Genomic DNA, 21,125 nt, shown 5'->3' on the forward strand with positions numbered 1-21,125 from the left:
ACTACTATAATACTGCCCCCTATGTACAGGAATATAACTACTATAATACTGCCCCCTATGTACAGGAATATAACTACTATAATACTGCTCCTATGTACAGGAATATAACTACTATAATACTGCCCCCTATGTACAGGAATATAACTACTATAATACTGCCCCCTATGTACAAGAATATAACTACTATAATACTGCCCCCTATGTACAAGAATATAACTACTATAATACTGCCCCCTATGTACAAGAATATAACTACTATAATACTGCCTCCTATGTACAAGAATATAACTACTATAATACTGCCCCTATGTACAAGAATATAACTGCTATAATATTGCCCCCTATGTACAGGAATATAACTACTATAATATTGCTCCCTATGTACAAGAATATAACTACTATAATATTGCCCCCTATGTACAGGAATATAACTACTATAATACTGCCTCCTATGTACAAGAATATAACTACTATAATACTGCCCCTATGTACAAGAATATAACTGCTATAATATTGTTCCCTATGTACAGGAATATAACTACTATAATATTGCCCCCTATGTACAAGAATATAACTACTATAATACTGCCCCCTATGTACAGGAATATAACTACTATAATACTGCCCCCTATGTACAAGAATACAACTACTATAATCCTGCCCCCTATGTACTGGAATATAACTACTATAATACTGCCCCCTATGTACAAGAATATAACTACTATAATACTGCCCCCTATGTACAAGAATATAACTACTATAATACTGCCCCCTATGTACAGGAATATAACTACTATAATATTGCCCCCTATGTACAAGAATATAACTACTATAATACTGCCCCCTATGTACAGGAATATAACTACTATAATACTGCCCCCTATGTACAAGAATATAACTACTATAATACTGCCCCCTATGTACAAGAATATAACTACTATAATACTGCCCCCTATGTACAAGAATATAACTACTATAATACTGCCCCCTATGTACAGGAATATAACTACTATAATACTGCCCCCTATGTACAGGAATATAACTACTATAATACTGCCCCCTATGTACAGGAATATAACTACTATAATACTGCCCCCTATGTACAGGAATATAACTACTATAATACTGCCCCCTATGTACAGGAATATAACTACTATAATACTGCCCCCTATGTACAAGAATATAACTACTATAATACTGCCCCCTATGTACAAGAATATAACTACTATAATACTGCCCCCTATGTACAAGAATATAACTACTATAATACTGCCCCCTATGTACGTGAATATAACTACTATAATACTGCCCCCTATGTACATTCTTTATTTAGCTACCCCTCTTAGTGCTGTACTTCCTGTGTAACTATTACATTCTGCGTGTTATGTTGGGGCTCCGGCGTGTTATGTAGAACACATGAAGTGAGTGGAGATATTCGGGAGCGGTATTATATTGCGGTATGTAGATGTGCACATCACAGTCTCTCTCCATATTAGCTAATGCATTCTCCACACTGCGCGGTTCCTGGGAGCAGATGTGTATTAGACATCCTTCGGGGGTCCTCCTTACTTATATTTGAGAGAAAAGAAAATTAATTGATTCCAACTGTGCGCACTGGCAGGATCTATAAGAGCCTCCATTTATAAATATACAGAACACGTCTAACTGACGGGCAGAGGAAATATTTACATACATTATTCGAAATCAATTTACTATGGCTGCTGAAAGCCAAGAACGCTGGAACCCAAATTTCCACTTAAAGGAGAACAGCGCTTTTGCTCTTTTTCTATGTAAAATTGTGTATGATATCCCTTTGAAAATTAATAAAAATATTGAAGTATGCAAGAAGCTCCTGAGCTCCACCTAGTGGTGACTGGATATACAAGTATGTAGTCATCTCCTGAGCTCCCCCTAGTGGTGACTGGATATACAAGCATGTAGTCATCTCCTGAGCTCCCCCTAGTGGTGACTGGATATACAAGTATGTAGTCATCTCCTGAGCTCCCCCTAGTGGTGGCTGTATATACAGTATGTAGTCATCTCCTGAGCTCCCCCTAGTGGTGGTTATATATATAGCATGTAGTCATCTCCTGAGCTCCCCCTAGTGGTGACTGGATATACAAGTATGTAGTCATCTCCTGAGCTCCCCCTAGTGGTGACTGGCTATACAAGCATGTAGTCATCTCCTAAGCTCCCCCTAGTGGTGACTGGATATACAAGTATGTAGTCTTCTCCTGAGCTCCCCCTAGTGGTGACTGTATATACAAGCATGTAGTCATCTCCTGAGCTCCACCTAGTGGTGACTGGATATACAAGTATGTAGTCATCTCCTGAGCTCCCCCTAGTGGTGACTGGCTATACAAGCATGTAGTCATCTCCTGAGCTCCCCCTAGTGGTGACTGGATATACAAGCATGTAGTCATCTCCTGAGCTCCCCCTAGTGGTGACTGGATATACAAGCATGTAGTCATCTCCTGTGTTTATACAGTATATATTTATGTCCTGAACTTCTTTTAGTAGTGGCTGAAAAATACAGGATGTAGTAATCTCTTGAGTTCCCCATAGTGGTGGCTGTATATACAGTATGTAGTAATCTCCTCCACTCCCCTAGTGGTATCTGTATATACAGTATGTAATGATCTCCTGAGCTCCCCCTAGTGGTGTCTGTATATACAGTATGTAATGATCTCCTGAGCTCCTCCTAGTGGTGGCTGTATATACAGTATGTAGTAATCTCCTGAGCTCCTCCTTGTGGTGGCTGTATATACAGTATGTAGTAATCTCCTGAGCTCCTCCTAGTGGTGGCTGTATATACAGTATGTAGTAATCTCCTGAGCTCCCCCTAGTGGTGGCTGTATATACAGTATGTTGTAATCTCCTGAGCTTCCCCTAGTGGTGGCTGTATATACAGTATGTATAAATCTCTGAGCTCCTCCTAGTGGTGGCTGTATATACAGTATGTAGTAATCTCCTGAGCTCCTCCTAGTGGTGGCTGTATATACAGTATGTAGTAATCTCTGAGCTCCTTATAGTGGTGGTGTATATACAGTATGTAGTAATCTCCTGAGCTCCTCCTAGTGGTGGCTGTATATACAGTATGTAGTAATCTCCTGAGCTCCTCCTAGTGGTGGCTGTATATACAGTGCGTAGTCATCTCTCTGACCCCTCCTTAGTGATAACTGCAAGTAATCACATCTATCTTATACGACGAAAATCACCTTGAAGTAATCAGACAATGTGAGATTGTGTGAACATGGCTAACATCATGAATTCTGATACTGACAGCCATGAAAAGTGCAGAGAGCTGCATGCACTACTGGCTATCTTTGGAGACCCCCCCCCTCCCCTCTGCGCATAGGTGTAGAATTTTCCCCCAGAATCTTGAGAATCTCAGATGGAGGTAATGTAGTTAATATTTATGAAGTGACAGATCTGTGAAGATACATAAAAAGTTCCAGCATAAACAATACAGAAACTGTCAGCAGGAATCCTGCCGGGCGCCAGAGGTTTCCACGCTGCTCGCAGGCATAACAAAAACGCCAAATGTTTTATTCAACCCCACACTCCTAATGAAATGAATAAAAATTCATTATTTTAATCAGTGACGAGTAGACATCCTCGAAATGCGTGGATATCAATGACCCCCTACCTCCTCCGACGTGCTGAAAGGAAAGACGTACCGAGCTGTGTCCTCGTTTCATCGAAGGTGTAGAAACCCCCTATGGCTAGAAGAAGATATGGTGGTTCTTGTTTTTAAGGGTCTTAAAGGGTAACCTTCAAAAACGTGGCGGTTTCTGGGTGCAGAGACCGTCTCCCAATATAAATGAGGTAAAAATTCTCAGCTACCGTATTTACGATGCTCTTTACGAGCTCAATAATCCCAGTTGGAGAACGGCTGCCCCGACAAGTTACCGTTTTAGACTTTGGGCATGTTAGATAAATCATTCATCGAAACTTCAAAGATTTTTGGAACGTCGGTTGCCACCACCCAACACATCGTAGGTGGCTATGGTATTCTATGAACACCTATGAACACCTCCACCGGTCACTAAGATCCAAAAATAAGGTGGTTCCCACATCTTGTGGCTCACAGCATCACCATATAAAAACTGTTGTGTCTGTCTACCCCTTATGGTAACCAAGACATGGAGACACCTCATTATCCTTGGTGTGGAATGTTCCCTGTGGAAGGAACCACCATAGAGATCAACCTAGAGAAGACCTTGTATCAACTCCACCATCATAAACCCTTTTTACAATCATAGATTGCATTGCCCTTAGAATTTTGTATTCTAAAACATTGTTTCCAAGTGTTTGTTAGTTTTGGTACCCGATATTCTAATTAGGTTCTAAAGCGTTAGGTAGGTGGCAGAAGACAGACGGTACCACCCAGGTGACAGCTGAGATCTTAGTTCACATATTGGTTGCCAAAATTAATGGAACAGCTTTTTCGTGAATGTTGGGGCCGGGAGACAAATTTCCGACTATGTTGGATTCAGTGGAACCTATGGAAAATTTGGAGTTGGTGGAGGTGGGGAAGGTCCTCTTGCTGTTTCACCTCATTCTTGTTAATAGTTTACGCATTGGTGACCAACTTGTTGCGTTCAGTCTTGGAAGTCTCTTCTCACGACTATGGAAGGTGAATGCAATATTGAATCATTCCTGAAACGCGCCGCGCTCCCCTTTGAAGTGCCTTCAGCTCCTTACGGAGGGGGCTCCGTCTTCTCCACCCGTCAGCTGCGAGTCGAACAATTATTTTTTCATTTTGAATTTGCGGTTCCCCGTTTCTTTGATAAGTCATGTTTTTTTAACCTCATGTTTTTGATTTTTCATTCTTTTCTCTTTCAAAAGAATGTCATCTTATTCCTCGAATTTAAGCTCGGAATATTAACTCTCTGATCTCGGGAATAATATCCGTGTTGACAAACCAGTCTTGCATTTCAAATCTCAAGTTATTGGGTGGGAAGATCTGAATATTATATTCCACATCAATGCGTGTGCAGGTGCATCTGCCAGAGAGGTTTCACTGTGATGAAAAATGCAAAGCTTATTGCTTCTCCAATAGCCAAGGATATTCGAGGATTTAAAGGGCAAGTACATGGACCTTGCAGGTGGATCCGGCACGACAACAACCTCTGCAGGAAAATTAGGTTCCCCCAGAAGATTCCAAAATATGTTAGGACCTATGAGGCCTAATATGGTATTAGACACTTGGCCCAATGGAGAAACCTCTGGAAATCTAGATTGGGGTTACGGGTTAGGAGAGAAGGGTTTGGTAATTAGGAAATTATTGACTGGATGTGATTAGATCTTGTAGACTGCTCCACTCAACCTGTTCATAGGTGCAAACTGTCCAGAGCTTAGTAGTACGATCAACCTTAGACATAAAACTCAACAAGTACAGTCACAAGTACAGTCTTTAAAAGTCTTTATGAAAACTAGGACGAGAAGGAGAGACTATCCCACCCTGGATAGAAAGAACATCATTGAAATTTTTGATAGACCTTGGTAGACCGACAATCTCATGCTCCAAGGTTTCCTCAATGATAGAGGCAGATCACACCAGGTGGAGCAAGTGGTCAGTTTCCCTGCAGCACTCCCAGAGGACAAATGGGGTATTACTTTGTCTACGATTATACACAGATGTGTTGGGTGATGATTTTGAAAGCCTTATGGTCCCCTAAGAACATCGCTAGGAGCTAATTCCGCAGGATTGGGGAAAATGACGGAATGACATGATGTAAACTTGATGGTCATGTTGGTCACGTTGGCTTTCAATATCATTTGCCACCACTTTAAGACAAGAGATCTGTTTTACTAGAAACTTTTAAAGTCAAAAATCTGAGGTCAGCAACACTGACCGGTCAAACGCCCCCAAATCACCAAATGGAATCTGAATTTTTTCTGCTATTTATTCTGTTTTTTCCTGGATCGGGGGGAGACAATTACTGACAACTGCTGTGTATAGCTCAGTTAATGAAGGGAATCAAAAACTGTACTTAATACTAGGTCTTCGCCAACAACGGCTAATTATGTCATTAAATGCGCGATTGAGATAATGACGGATTGAGCGGGATCAAAAGATATGCAAAGATTGGTCAAATTATACCATACAGAAATACTCAGAAGCAGCGCACACAGAACACTGAATACTGATGAGACAGGAAAGACAACCAGATGACTGATTGACGAGATACAGAGAGGGGGGAGCTGGAAGAATTAAGGACACACAGTTTTGGATGGGGTTCAACGCCCTCGGAGACCACCTTTCCAAGACACCCTTATAGCACTGTAGGGTTACATGATTTTCCAAAATAAAATCCTTTAACCAAAAAGTCAGCCATAGACAATGTTGAAAATTATTGTGACAATTGATTTTGAAGGGTTGAGACAACCATTGGGATAAACTTTGGCAATACTGTTCCCAAATCCAACGTCTAAAGGTGTTGGGATTGGGAATGGACCCCACACTAAGTAATTACCTTTCTTAGATGCTCAGAGACATTTTTGGAATTCATTGTGACAAATGTTTGTGAAAGGTTTGGACATCTCCTGGGTTCAGTTTTGATACGTGATGTCCATGACCAAAGCCAACGTCTAAAGCTTTCTGTATAGAATTGACCACAATCTCCATAGACGTGACAGTCATTGATGAATTAGTATTTTTTAGCACTTTTTGTATTGACACTTTACAGGTGGCTGTTCTCATGGAGACCATAGGCCAAACCAGTGAACGTTGAGAATGTTAGACATCCCTTGAAGACCACCCTTCAAAACTAGAGATCAGCAGACCCTAACTTTAGGTTCTGCGTCCTCCGTTCAACAGCTCCACCTAACCTAGACTTGTTGCTTGATGGGCTTCAAAAGAACCAGTAAGGCAGCTTTATGAAGAAACTAGGCATGGCTGTGATTGGCCAGGTGGACATCTGGTGGACACACTTGGTCAATCACAACCATGCCTGGTTGCTAGGAGAGTAAAGTTGCCTGATTGGCTTCTATGCAGCCAATCAACATGTAAGTGTGTGGCAGAGCTATCAAACGGAGGACGGTGAACCCAAAGTTCAGGTCCTCTAATCCCTATTCAAGGCCCTTTGGTAACAATTAAGATACGTAAACCAAAAAAAGATAGTCATGTAGGTTTGGACCCACTGTTGGGTTAAAGTCTAAACGAAATGATCATCCCTAAAGCCAAAATCTAAATGAATTGGCATTGAATGGACAACACTCTCTATAGACTTGCCACTGCCACAGTTTTGTGGTGAGATTTTTGTGGTAAACTTTTTCATGGAAATCCTACAATTCTACAACTCATATATATGATAAACGACTGGCCACCAAATCTTGAAGATTACCCTTACATAACACTTAGATAAGAGCTATGGTGTGTGTATGGTTTCAGACTTCTCTGTTTTTCCACACTAGGAAGCTAAAAAAAACAATCAAAGGTGGCCATATATATTTTTGTGGTTATTGTGCTTGTGTGTTTTTGAAGGGTTCGGACAACTTTTGAGTTGAAGTTTGACATGATTAATTCCTAATTTTACTCTCTAGACTTGCCAGTGCTAAGTCTTTCATGGAGAACTTCTCCAGATAGATCCTGGACCAGCCCGATGGACATTGATGTAAGATGAACGACTGGCCACCAAGCTTAGCGCCAATGTCTATGGCTAACTTACAGTGTAACTACCGAACTAAAATGGTCCATATATTTTATATAGAAGATCAATGTAGCAAAAATTATTTAATCCAGTTCTACATCTGATCTTGAAGACTCTTTCAAAATTTCCGAGAGTGGTGTCACCTTCTCGGATGAGATTCAGGTTCACGAGTTACTTCTATCAATTCCATTGACCCCTAGTCAATCTAGGGTCTAGGAACTCAATGGTTCCAGGTCAATGTCTTCTCTCTCTTGTGTATTGTATTGGACGACTCTTCTAAATGGCTCCCATCTGTGGAGATCTATGTCAACTGATCATTGTGTAGGACAATTCAATCTTCTCTGCTCCTCTATGGACTGTATGTGGTCAGACTGTACGGACCTTGATGCTAAGATTCAATAACTTTTTACCAAAGATCCAAGATTGAGAAGGTGACATTTCTTCCATAAGTCGAATGTGGCTAATCACACGATATTATTACCAGTGCAAGAAAAGTTGGAGGATACCGGTAACGTAATGGCCTCAGTTATAGGCCCAACCCCCGGATGAACAACATGGGGGGTATGCATCTCCCCCGACTCAATGGTTACCATACGCAATAGGACATTTACCAGTAATGGAGCGTTGGTGAGCGCCAGTAATGTGAGAACAGTCACAGTATAATGTATGAGAGTAGCCATAAAAAGGTTTGTACTGTACCCTTGAGGTGTCCTCTTCCCAGGGTGACAAATCCTGAAGATATAAAATTGTGAAGGTCCGGTCCTCCGCTCCGATATATATCCTTCCCGTAGTGTCCTGCTGAGAGAAAGGAACCAATTACAAAGTCATAGTAGTACGGGGGGGGGGGGGCACTACAGTTGGGTCATCTAACCAGGAGGGACATCGTGGGGCCCGGAGGACTTTCTTCATAGATGACATATTATTCTCCCTGACATCTTTGGAGTTAATAAGGAAGGTTTCCCTAATTTGGAGCAATAGGCACCAGCCATGTGAGGATATTTGCCTTCTCCTAAATTATAGGATTATAACTTAATGGAGCTGCTAAAATACTTGCAACCTGCTACCGGGGCCGGAAAATATTAAATTGTGGAAGTACCACAACTGGCCAGTGGAGGCAGTAGAGAATTTTAGATCAGGATTAGGATCAGGATTATGAGACACTATAATAAAACACTCATATAAACAGCATAACATACAAGTACAGCATGCTATACAGCGGTGTCTCATACAAAGCACATACCTAAAAAAGGTATCCACACATACTATAGTGCAGTACATACATAATGAGCCATATACACACATACTATAGTGCAGTACATACATAATGAGCCATATACACACATACTATAGTGCAGTACATACATAATAAGCCATATACACACATACTATAGTATGTCTATCTATCTAGATAGATAGATAGATAGGAGATAGAGAGATAGATAGATAGGAGATAGATAGATAGATAGATAGATAGATAGGAGATAGATAGATAGGAGATAGATAGATAGATAGATAGATAGATAGATAGGAGATAGATAGATAGATAGATAGATAGATAGATAGGAGATAGATAGATAGGAGATAGATAGTAGAGATACTCGGCAGCACGTGATGTTCTCTCCTCTGATGGATCAGGAGGTGACTGCAGGGAATATTACACTCAATGTAAATTGTCATGGAAACAGCTGATCCGATGTGTAATGTAATTCTTTTATTGGAAATATTAAATGCCAGTGCATAGGAGCCCAGAGAGGGAAGGGTTAACACTACACTGGACCTATAGACACAGGCATTATAGACACGGGTTGCTGGACATAGAGTCAGATCCATAGATAGATAGGAGATAGATAGACGATGGATACAAGATAGATATTACATGGATCAGATTTACTTAGACAGACTACAAATAGCAGGTATGTATACTGTATACATCAGGTACAGTACAGTATACCGTATATACATCAGGTACAGTATACCGTATATAAAGCAGATACAGCACATATATAGCAGCAGATATAGTACAGTATACCGTATACACAAATAATATAAAGCATATGTTACTTACAGCAGTACAATATATGGTATACACAGCAGATAAAGTATAGAATACAATATATACAGCGGATACAGTAAATCACGCAACTATACAAGAGAAACAGTGCAGTATATTGTATATTCAGCAGATACAGGACATATATAGCAGCAGATATAGTACAGTATACAGTACATACAGCAGATATAGTACATATATAGCAGCAGATATAGTACAGTATACAGTACATACAGCAGATATAGTACATATATAGCAGCAGATATAGTACAGTATACAGTACATACAGCAGATATAGTACAGTATACAGTACACACAGCAGATATAGTACATATATAGCAGCAGATATAGTACAGTATACAGTACACACAGCAGATATAGTACATATATAGCAGCAGATATAGTACAGTATACAGTACATACAGCAGATATAGTGCATATATAGCAGCAGATATAGTACAGTATACAGTACATACAGCAGATATAGTACATATATAGCAGCAGATATAGTACAGTATACAGTACATACAGCAGATATAGTACATATATAGCAGCAGATATAGTACAGTATACAGTGCATACAGCAGATATAGTACATATATATAGCAGCAGATATAGTACAGTATACAGTACATACAGCAGATATAGTACATATATAGCAGCAGATATAGTACAGTATAAAGTACATACAGCAGATATAGTACATATATAGCAGCAGATATATATTTTTCAGAGTGGGGCTACAGTATAAGCCTAGTGTAATTTTAAAGAGCAGGATCTCCCTTTTAGTATCGCACCAGGATTGTGACCCAGAAACGGACATGTGACCTTCATATACAGCTCCTACTCCTGACTGTAACTGTAACTGAGGATATCTACGTGTCAGGGGAATCTGCAACATAAACCTGATGCAAGATTCTCCATTTGAAATGAGAACTGGGTTTTTAGGTGCCACAGCTCAGGACAGAGCTGCAGGGAGGAGGAAGGAGCTGCAGGGAAGATGGGAGAGAGCTGCTGGGAGGAGGGGAGAGCTGCTGGGAGGAGGAGAGAGCTGCTGGGAGGAAGCGAGAGCTGCTGGGAGGAAGGGAGAGCTGCTGGGAGGAGGAGAGAGCAGCTGGGAGGAAGGGAGAGCTGCTGGGAGGAGGAGAGAGCTGCTGGGAGGAGGAGAGAGCTGGGGGAGGAGGGGAGAGCTGGGGGAGGAGGGGAGAGCTGGGGGAGGAGGAGAGTGCTGGGGGGGAAGAGCGTAGAGCTGCTGGGAGGAGGAGTGAGCTGGTGGGGGAGGAGGGAGCTGCAGGGAGGAGAAGAGAGCTGCTGGGAGGAGGAGGGAGCTGCAGGGGGGAGGGAAGAGCTGAGGGGAGGAGGGGAGAGCTGCAGGGAGGAGAGGAGAGCTACTGGGAGGGGAGAGAGCTGCTGGGAGGGGGGGATAGGTCCTGGGAGGAGGGGAGAGCTGCTGGGAGGAGGAGAGAGCTGCTGGGAGGAGGGAATAGCTGCAAGGAGGAGGGGAGAGCTGGCGGGAGGAGGGAAGAGCTGGCGGGAGGAAGGGAGAGCTGCAGGGAGGAGTGGGGAGGTGCTGGGAGGGGAGAGAGCTGCTGGGAGGGGAGGATAGGTCCTGGGAGGAGGAGAGAGCTGCAGGGAGGAGAGGAGAGCTACTGGGAGGGGAGAGAGCTGCTGGGAGGGGGGGATAGGTCCTGGGAGGAGGAGAGAGCTGCTGGGAGGAGGAGAGAGCTGCTGGGAGGAGGGAATAGCTGCAAGGAGGAGGGGAGAGCTGGCGGGAGGAGGGAAGAGCTGGCGGGAGGAGGGGAGAGCTGCAGGAAGGAGGAGGGAGCTGCAGGGAGGATGAGGGAGCAGCAGGGAGGAGGGAAGAGCTGGTGGGAGGAGGGAAGAGCTGGTGGGAGGAGGGGAGAGCTGCAGGGAGGAGTGGAGAGCTGGCAGGAGGAGGGCAGAGCTGCTGGGAGAAAGGGAGAGCTGCTAGGAGGAAGGTAGAGCTGCTAGGAGGAAGGGAGAGCTGCGGGGAGGAGGAGGGAACTGCAGGGAGGAGGAAGGAGCTGCAGGGAGGAGATGGGGCTGCAGGGAGGAGAAGGGGCTGCACGGAGGAGAAGGGGCTGCACGGAGGAGAAGGGGCTGCAGGGAGGAGAAGGGACTGCGGGAAGGAGAAGGGGATGCGGGGAGGAAAAGGGGCTGCGGGGAGCAGAAGCAGCTGCGTGGAGGAGAAGTCAGCCACAGGGAGGAGAAGGGGCTGCGTGGAGGAGAAGGGGCTGCGGGGAGGAGGGAAAAGCTGCAGGGAGGATGGGAAAAGCTGCTAGGATAAGGAAGGATCTGTGGGGAGGAGGATGGAGCTGCAGGTAAGAGAAGGGAGCTGTGGAGAGGAGGGAGCTGCGGAGAGAAGGAGGGAGCTGCGGAGCGGAGGAGGGAGCTGCAGGGAGGAGGAGGGAGCTGCAGAGAGGAGGAGGGAGCTGCAGGGAGGATGGGAAAAGCTGCTAGGAGAAGGAAGGATCTGTGGGGAGGAGGGGGGAGATGCAGGGAGGAGGAGGGAGCTGCAGGGAGGAGGAGGGAGCTGCAGGGAGGAGGAAGGAACTGTGGGGAGGAGGAGGATGGAGCTGCGGGGAGTTGGGAGCTGCAGGTTGGAGGATGGAGCTGGAGGTTGGAACTGACAGATGTGCTACAAGCATCATCATGGATATAAGAGGCTCATATATGGGAAGTGCTGGACATGAGTAATTGGGGTCAATGATGCGAAAGGTAGACAGTGTATGTGGGCAGTTGCAGTATATACATACAGGCAGGGGTGGTTTTACATATATGAAGGCAGGCACAGTATTTCATACACACAGGAAAGTATGGTATATATACAAAGGCAGGCGTGGTATATATACATATATATACATATATATATATACGGGCAGGTGCGGTATTACATATATACAGGCAGGTGCGGTATTACATATATACAGACAAGTGCGGTATTACATATATACAGGCTGGTGCGGTATTACATATATACGGGCAGGTGCAGTATTACATATACACGGGCAGGTGCAGTATTACATATACGGGCAGGTGCGGTATTACATATATACAGACAAGTGCGGTATTACATATATACGGGCAGGTGCGGTATTACATATATACGGGCAGTTGCGGTATTATATATACACGGACAGGTGCGGTATTACATATATACAGGCAGGTGCGGTATTACATGTATACGGGCAGGTGCGGTATTACATATATACGGGCAGGTGCGGTATTACATATATGCGGGCAGGTGCGGTATTACATATACAGGCAGATGCGTTATTACATATATACGGGCAGGTGCGGTATTACATGTATACAGACAAGTGCGGTATTACATATACACGGGCAGGTGCGGTATTATATATACACGGGCAGGTGCGGTATTATATATACACGGGCAGGTGCGGTATTACATATATACAGGCAGGTGCGGTATTACATATAAACGGGCAGGTACGGTATTACATATATACAGACAGGTGCGGTATTACATATATACAGGCAGGTGCGGTATTACATATCTACGGGCAGGTGCGGTATTACATATACAGGCAGGTGCGGTATTACATATACAGGCAGGTCCGGTATTACATATATACGGGCAGGTGCGGTATTACATATATATGGGCAGGTGCGGTATTACATATACAGACAGGTGCGGTATTACATATACAGGCAGGTGCGGTATTACATATATACGGGCAGGTGCGGTATTACATATAGACAGGCAGGTGTGGTTTTACACATATACGGCAGGTGCGGTATTACACATACACAGGCAGGTGCGGTATTACATATATACGGGCAGGTGGATATTATGCTGCAGATTATGTTTCGGCCGCACACGGAGCAGATGTTTGCTCATTCTGCATGAGGAGAAGGTGGTAACCGTGGTAACGGCAATATTTAGAACTTATTTTGTTCATTATTAGACCAATTACATGATGAGATGAAGAAGCGGCTGAGGGGAGGGGATGGTCTGGGTGAGGGGCGGGGATTGTCTGGGCGAGGGGAGGGGATTGTCTAGGCGAGGGGATTGTCTGGGCAAGGGGAGGGGATTGTCTGGGCGAGGGGTGGGGATTGTCTGGGCGAGGGGAGCTGATTGTCTGGGCAAGGGGATGGTCTGGGCGAGGGGAGGGGATTGTCTAGGCGAGGGGAGGAGATTGTCTGGGCGAGGGGAGGGGATTGTCTGGGCGAGGGGATGGTCTGGGCGAGGGGAGGGGATTGTCTAGGCGAGGGGAGGAGATTGTCTGGGCGAGGGGAGGGGACGGTCTGGGCGAGGGGAGGGGATTGTCTGCGCGAGGGGATGGTCTGGGCGAGGGGAGGGGATTGTCTTGATGAGGGTAGGGGATTGTCTGGCCGAGGGGATGGGATTGTCTGAGCGAGGGGAGGGGATTGTCTGGGCGAGGAGAGGGGATTGTCTGAGCGAGGGGAGGGGATTGTCTGGCCGAGGGGAGGGGATTGTCCGTGCGAGGGGAGGGGATGGTCTGGGTGAGGGGAGGGGATTGTCTGGGCGAGGGGAGGGTATTGTCTAGGCGAGGGGAGGGGATTGTCTGGGCGAGGGGAGGGGATTGTCTGGGCGAGGGGAGGGGATTGTCTGGGCGAGGGGAGCTGATTGTCTGGGCAAGGGGATGGTCTGGGCGAGGGGAGGGGATTGTCTAGGCGAGGGGAGGAGATTGTCTGGGCGAGGGGATTGTCTGGGCGAGGGGATGGTCTGGGCGAGGGGAGGGGATTGTCTAGGCGAGGGGAGGAGATTGTCTTGGCGAGGGGAGGGGATTGTCTGGGCGAGGGGAGGGGATTGTCTGGGCGAGGGGAGGGGACGGTCTGGGTGAGGGGAGGGGATTGTCTGGGCGAGGGGATGGTCTTGGCGAGGGGAGGGGATTGTCTTGAAGAGGGTAGGGGATTGTCTGGCCGAGGGGATGGGATTGTCTGAGCGAGGGGAGGGGATTGTCTGGGCGAGGAGAGGGGATTGTCTGAGCGAGGGGAGGGGATTGTCTGGCCGAGGGGAGGGGATTGTCCGGGCGAGGGGAGGGGATGGTCTGGGTGAGGGGAGGGGATTGTCTGGCCGAGGGGAGGGGATTGTCTGGGCGAGGAGAGGGGATGGTCTGGGCGAGGAGAGGGGATGGTCTGGGCGAGGGGATTGTCTGGGCGAGGAGAGGGGATGGTCTGGGCGAGGGGATTGGTCTGGGCAAGGGGAGGGGATTGTCTGGGGGAGGGGTCCGGCTGCGGCCGCTGATCTCCACCTGAGGGCCTTCACAGAGATTGACATGGACTAGAACATACTGAAAGCACAGAGCCAAAGGAAGCACAGGTAAGTGGCCACAGACAGCGCTCAGTACCTATGGTGTTCACGTGGCCGTGCGGCTCCATGTTGGTGGGAACATCGGAGAAACGTCGAGAGGCTGTAAGAGAAGAGGTAGGCCCGAAAGCCGGGGTCATCATCCAGGTCCTGAGGCCTGACATGTCATGTAAGGTCATAGTCACACACATACACAGGCCCAGGGGTCACCACCCCAAAAAGAGGAGTCACCAACCATGTCCTGAGGCCTCAGATGTAATATAAGGTTATATTCACAGACATAGACAGGGCTGGGGATAACCACCCCAAAAAGAGGGGTCATCATCCAGATACTGAGGCCTCACATGTAATATCACACATACAGAGGGCCGGGGCTAGCTCCTAACCGCCTGGGGCTTTTGGGAGAAAGTCCTCGCTTGTCCCAGGTGGTTCCACCTCCTGGTCCCACCCTGATTCACTTCAGCTGCAGAGCCGGGACCAGGAGGTGGGATCAGCTGTGCTCTACAGCAGCGCCCTACCCCCTTTGTTTTTTGCTTAATAACCAGGAATAGGGGAGGACACTATATGGGGGGAGATGGAGGAGAACAAGAGGCCACAATATTAGGGAAGATGGTGGAAGACAGAAGGCCTCAATTTAATGGGAGATGGAGGAGGACAGAAAAGTGACAAAGCTAAAATTGTGTCAAAGTTGTGCAGTCCATCACCTGAACATGTGATCTAGGCTTAACAAGTTGTCTTGCTTTCTGATTCGCTAAGAATGATCATGTGACTCTACCGAAGGTATATGGTTACTGTTAATAACTCTGAAATAACAGCAGGCTCTATTGTTTTACTTGTAGCCACACCCACTCAAAGTGCCTATTGGGTGCTCAGGATAAACCACTTCCTGTTTATGGTGTATCACATGATCCCTTTCTGCCAATGGCTAATGTTTTCAGTTAAATGCACATCACATGATTGTTTCCAAGCAGCTGCCTGGCTGAGAGGGATCATGTGATGGTTTTGGTTACACGGTTATTATATTATTGTATATAACATGTGAATGATGAAAATTTCTGAGACGCCACCAGATGAGGATGTGTGAACATGAAAGTCTTCCCAATTTGTATTGATTTTGTACTGAAATTAACGTGACAAACAGCAACGTCTGCTGTAATCCTGAGGAGAAGCGCTGGGACCTCATTAAAGGCCCGGCGTCCCCGCGGGATGGAAATGTGCAACCCTGTAAGACGCCTGACGAACTGGGCCAGATACTTTACATACGAGATGCCGGAATGTGACTATTTATCATCCCAATTTACATCCCCGATAAGACAACAACATACAAGAAGATGAAAAACAGATATGTCAACATTGGGGGTTACTTAAGGGCAACAATTTAAAGATAGATACATAAGAGATGGATAAATCTTAGGTAGAGAAGAAATATATGGATAATAGATATAAGATCGTAAGATAGATAGGAATAAGATAGAACTTCAAAAAATCCCAAGTCCTCTAGATACTGAGAGCACAAGTTGCTCCGAGATCCAGTCTCCCTGGTAACAGTATATACAACTTTGTAAATTCGTAGCACGTTGTAAAAAATCAGAGCCGTAGCTTCTGAACAACTTCTTCACAAGTTTTTGTCAGATGCGACGTGAATAATAACTGGGACCTCGTGGCTATATTACTGATATCAAAAAGTGTCTGGATAAGAGATGGAATCCATGATGAGCGGAACATCCGGAAGGCCCCATGAAGCTTCTGTATCAGACAATCTAAGGAAGGAAAGTTTATGCACGAAAAGCAAACCAAACCATTTGGAGCCCACGACACCCCCATCACATCCAACCACTTTTTGTTACTCTGGACGGATATTTCTTGTAAAATATTCTGCCCGCCCTCTTACTTATAGACTTGGAGCCTGGAATCTATGGCCGGAAATTGGAAATACATTCATAAAAACCTGGAGAAGTCATGGAAGCTTCCAGCCCGTCCCCTGGAAAAACATTTCTGCACATTAGCTGCTTTTTCCTATGAATTGGTGGATTATCTTCTGACTTGTCTCCATGGTATACTACACGGACATAACCAAGACCCATATCTATTTCCTAAACCCTACGGCCAATGTAAGAGATTCTGAAACCTTCAAACCACAGTGAGACAACTCTGGTCAGATAGTGGTGTAAGATGCACACTGGCAAATCAATTGTCTAAGTCGTAAAAAGATCTTCTGACATGGCCTACTGATAAAAAGAAGAACAACACTAATTTCCAAAACCTTATGGTTACGGCAATTTCTACACACTTCCTCTACTAATAGATCTGGGGTGCTTAGGCTCAAGTGAGACCTTGACTTGTCTCTTCGGTAAATTAATTGCCTAAGGAAAAATTGAGTCAGAAGTGATCTTCTGACATGGGACCCAACATCACCAAGACCACCACCAGTTTCCAAAACCCTAAGGCAACGATAATATCGTCCCTTTTCCATTACTCATAGACCTGGGCTCTTAGGCTCAAGTTAGAGAATTAGAAAACATGTAAAAATACACAAGGAACCCCTCAAGTCAACAAAGCTTGTCCTATAAATTCTCTTTCGAGGAGAATCAAAAGCACGGAAGTCTCTGACCAGCCCTAAAGACATTTAGGTAGATTGCGACTTGGTTCTATAATATTATCTTGCCTTTTTCACAGGTTTATCAATTGTCTAAGGGGAAAATCCAGTCGGAAGTGACCTCCTGATCATGTAACACCAAGGCCACCACCGGTTTTAAACATTTTATGACAACTGTTTGTAGAGTGGCAGAGGATCTATACCATAAAAAACATATTCAACTTGACAGGCCTCATGGATCTCCTCTTTAGAGAGGTCAATGTGCCATTTGGTTGACCTATATTTTTGGTTTTATGTTGAAAGGCCCCATTAAAATTGATACTACTGGGAACGTTCCCAATTTGTTTCATCTTCAATATTGACAATATCAAAAGTAAATTGGTTACGTTTCCGATCTTCAAGAGGTTATGACAATGATGATATCCTCTCGAGACTGAAGGGTCCTGCTCAGCATTCGTGCTGGTCTTCTGTGGCAGCACAGCGTGCAGGATTTGCCTGAAAGACTTGTAATTATTGTCATCCAACCTTGTGACACACGCTGCTTTGAAATGTCAGCGGCATGTCTGGATGGCTTCCTGTAATCATACGCTTGCTATCTGTACAAAATTCATAGCAAAAGGACTATTTGCGTAGGCGAAAGGAAAATCTTGAGGTGGGGGGAACCACCCAGGATTTCATACATAGAAAAGTCTTTGACCTGGGGAAGGTTTCTTAAAGGGGCGCTGGATGTTTGGTAGGAGGTGTAAGGGAATTTGTAGAATCATGTCCTAGAATGTCCTAGAATTTCTCTTCATCATTTCTCTACCATGTGCTTAAAGCCACAAGACAACATTGCAAATAAGAAACAGTGAAGAAATGAGGAATATTCTGCCACAAATTTTCCATTTGAAACCCAAATTGCAATCCCATGTCGTTCATTAAATGTGTTGTGTGCCAAAGTGTAGAAGGGCCACTCTAAGAACTTCCCTCATCCCCTGGGACAAAAGGATCCTCCGGGACACTGATAGATGGTCTCCCCTTTCCAAAGCTTGGGAAAATCTTAGAAAAATCCAATCCTCCACCAAAGCATCGGCATGAGAGTGGACCGATGAACTATCGAGAGGTTGTAGGGCATTGAGGAACCTGTTGGCCACACATCCCTTTAAGACCTATTAGGGGTCTCCTAAGAATGGTCAGTCATAGAAGCCAAACTATTTAGGTGTTGAAGAGCATTGAAGAACCTGTTGGTCACACATCCCTCCCAGACCTATTAGGAGTCTCCTAAGAATGGCCAGTCACAGAAGCCAAACTATTTAGGTGTTGAAGAGCGTTGAAGAACCCATTGGTCACACATCCCTCCCAGACCTATTAGGAGTCTCCTAGGAATGGCCAGTCATAGAAGCCAAACTATTTAGGTGTTGAAGAGCGTTGAAGAACCTGTTGGTCACACATCCCTCCCAGACCTATTAGGGGTCTCCTAAGAATGGCCAGTCACAGAAGCCAAACTATCTAGGTGTTGAAGAGTGTTGAAGAACCTGTTGGTCACACATTCCTCCCAGACCTATTAGGGGTCTCCTAGGAATGGCCGGTAGCAGAAGCCAAACTATCTGGGTGTTGAAGAGCTTGAAGAACCTGTTGGTCACACATCCCTCCCAGACCTATTAGGAGTCTCCTAAGAATGGCCAGTCACAGAAGCCAAACTATCTAGGTGTTGATGAACGTTGAAGAACCCGTTGATCACACATCTCTCCCAGCCTCATTAGGGGGTCCCTTAAGAATGGTAGATCACAGAAGCCAAAGCCAAAAAAAAATCAATAACTCATCAATGCTATATTTTATACATGTCTCCAAAAATAATGAATGGTTCTCAGTGAAGAGACCGAGAAGGTTTCTGGAGACACATTTTCAGACAATGCTTCCTACAAAAATTGGGTCATGTCACTAAAACCAAGGATACCACAGTGCAGCATTGCTTTCATTTCAGATAGTCCCCCTCCTTCCACCGGGTTGTTTTTAATACCATTCTCTGCTCTTGTAAATTACAGACAACTAAGAAGAACCAATGGGTAAAGAAGATCATGGTGAGGTCTAAGAATCTCCTTACTAATGTCGTTACTTACTAATGTTGTTTTTGAATTTTCTGAACTTTTTGAAGCACATTTTATTGGTGTAAGTCGAACTTCGTCATGGTATTCTTCATGGCTTGTTCTAAGGAACCCTGAGTTGAAGGACAACTTGATTTCTACTCATGCCGTCTCTGTTATACATAAAAGGTGGCAACTGCTCAAAATGACTCATGGCTCTTCTTCTCGGCTTGGTTACGTGTCATAGATGGAAACCATAGATTATACGTAAATATCACCTGCCAGTTTTTGTTATTATGAGTATTTTTGACATGACACATCCTAAGATTTCTCTGCAATTTGCTTTGAAGCAGAATATCGGAGTGCTTTTATATCCTACGTGTTGCCTCAGGGGCCGAGGTTAGATAAACCTCTTATCACCGGCAAATAGTCAACAGAACGAGGACCCTCCAAAAGCTCAAAGTGACCAGATATTGACTCAATTCTACAAAAATGCTGTTAGCAACCGGCTGTGATTGGATGAACGCGCCATTCGACTACATTGTCTTTATTCATCACAATCTAAAAATGTATCACGGTCGCCATGGCAACTTTCAATAACAATAGCGTAGGCTTCACGGAGGTTGGATACAGCTGACTCTCTAGTCTCTCTGTCTATTGAAGTAAAAGATAACTTGGTAATTCTTGGTAATTTCCGCAGCTGAATTTATAAAAGACAACCCCCCCCCCCACCCCCACCTCCAAATGGGAAAGACAACGGAAGGGAACCTCCAGAGATGATCTATTGTCATTTTACATTAGTGGAATAAACTCAGATAATATTTATGGAAATTGTGTAGTTGCCTAGCAACAGCCACCATTAGTGGGTGACACTGCTCACTGTGCCACTCCCACCTGTACATTGAAGGAAAAATTGGAATGGTGGTTGTCTTCATTCTACGAGGAGAACCTCGGTATTGAGTTGAGGGTCTCTGAAAGTCATGTCCCCTTCAGAAGGCTTCTTATTGTTACCGTGACAGAATGGTGTTTTGGGGGCCAACCCTCCGTGAACTTCTTGTAGCCTTCTACAGTGGTTGCCTTCTGCTGGACCCCTGAAGTCTATTATTGATTGACAGCTTTGGCTCAACATAGGATCCTCCAAACTCTGGAGGAACACTGCAACCCTGACTAGCATACTTCCCAGCTTTCTGACAGAAGGGGCTTCACACGGTGGCAACTGAGGCCTAACCGTGGAGCAGGAGCCAAGTGATTCACCATTCCATTCTACTCTGGAGCATCCGGTGGCTATATCTCCCTCTGCCCAAGATAGTAGAACTAGAGGCCTTCAAATTGGGGTTTCTTTTGCTGGACTCTTACAGAGGATCTAATGGTTCTTTGATGGTCCTGTGCAATCCTAATAGTAAAGTTTGATTTCATTGGTCAGTGGAGAGTTTGAAGGATC

General features: G+C 45.0%; 1 protein-coding gene across 17 annotated transcripts in view; it reads right to left on the reverse strand.

The window, feature by feature from the left end:
* Nucleotides 1-21,125, reverse strand: part of SHISA6 (shisa family member 6) — a 210,347-nt gene that overhangs the window by 120,380 nt on the left and 68,842 nt on the right. For 7 of the 17 annotated variants that reach the window (XM_072112708.1, XM_072112705.1, XM_072112715.1 and 4 more), the window contains exons 4-5: nucleotides 15,066-15,128; nucleotides 8,358-8,456 (exon numbers count right to left, since the gene is read on the reverse strand). In XM_072112708.1, coding sequence (XP_071968809.1) covers nucleotides 8,358-8,456; nucleotides 15,066-15,128 — 162 coding nt within the window. The remainder of the gene's footprint in view (nucleotides 1-8,357; nucleotides 8,457-15,065; nucleotides 15,129-21,125) is intronic. The other 10 variants (XM_072112709.1, XM_072112721.1, XM_072112714.1 and 7 more) reach the window with 3 other exon arrangements.

This window comes from Engystomops pustulosus, chromosome 6, assembly GCF_040894005.1.
Source record: "Engystomops pustulosus chromosome 6, aEngPut4.maternal, whole genome shotgun sequence".
Taxonomy (NCBI): Eukaryota; Metazoa; Chordata; class Amphibia; order Anura; family Leptodactylidae; genus Engystomops; species Engystomops pustulosus.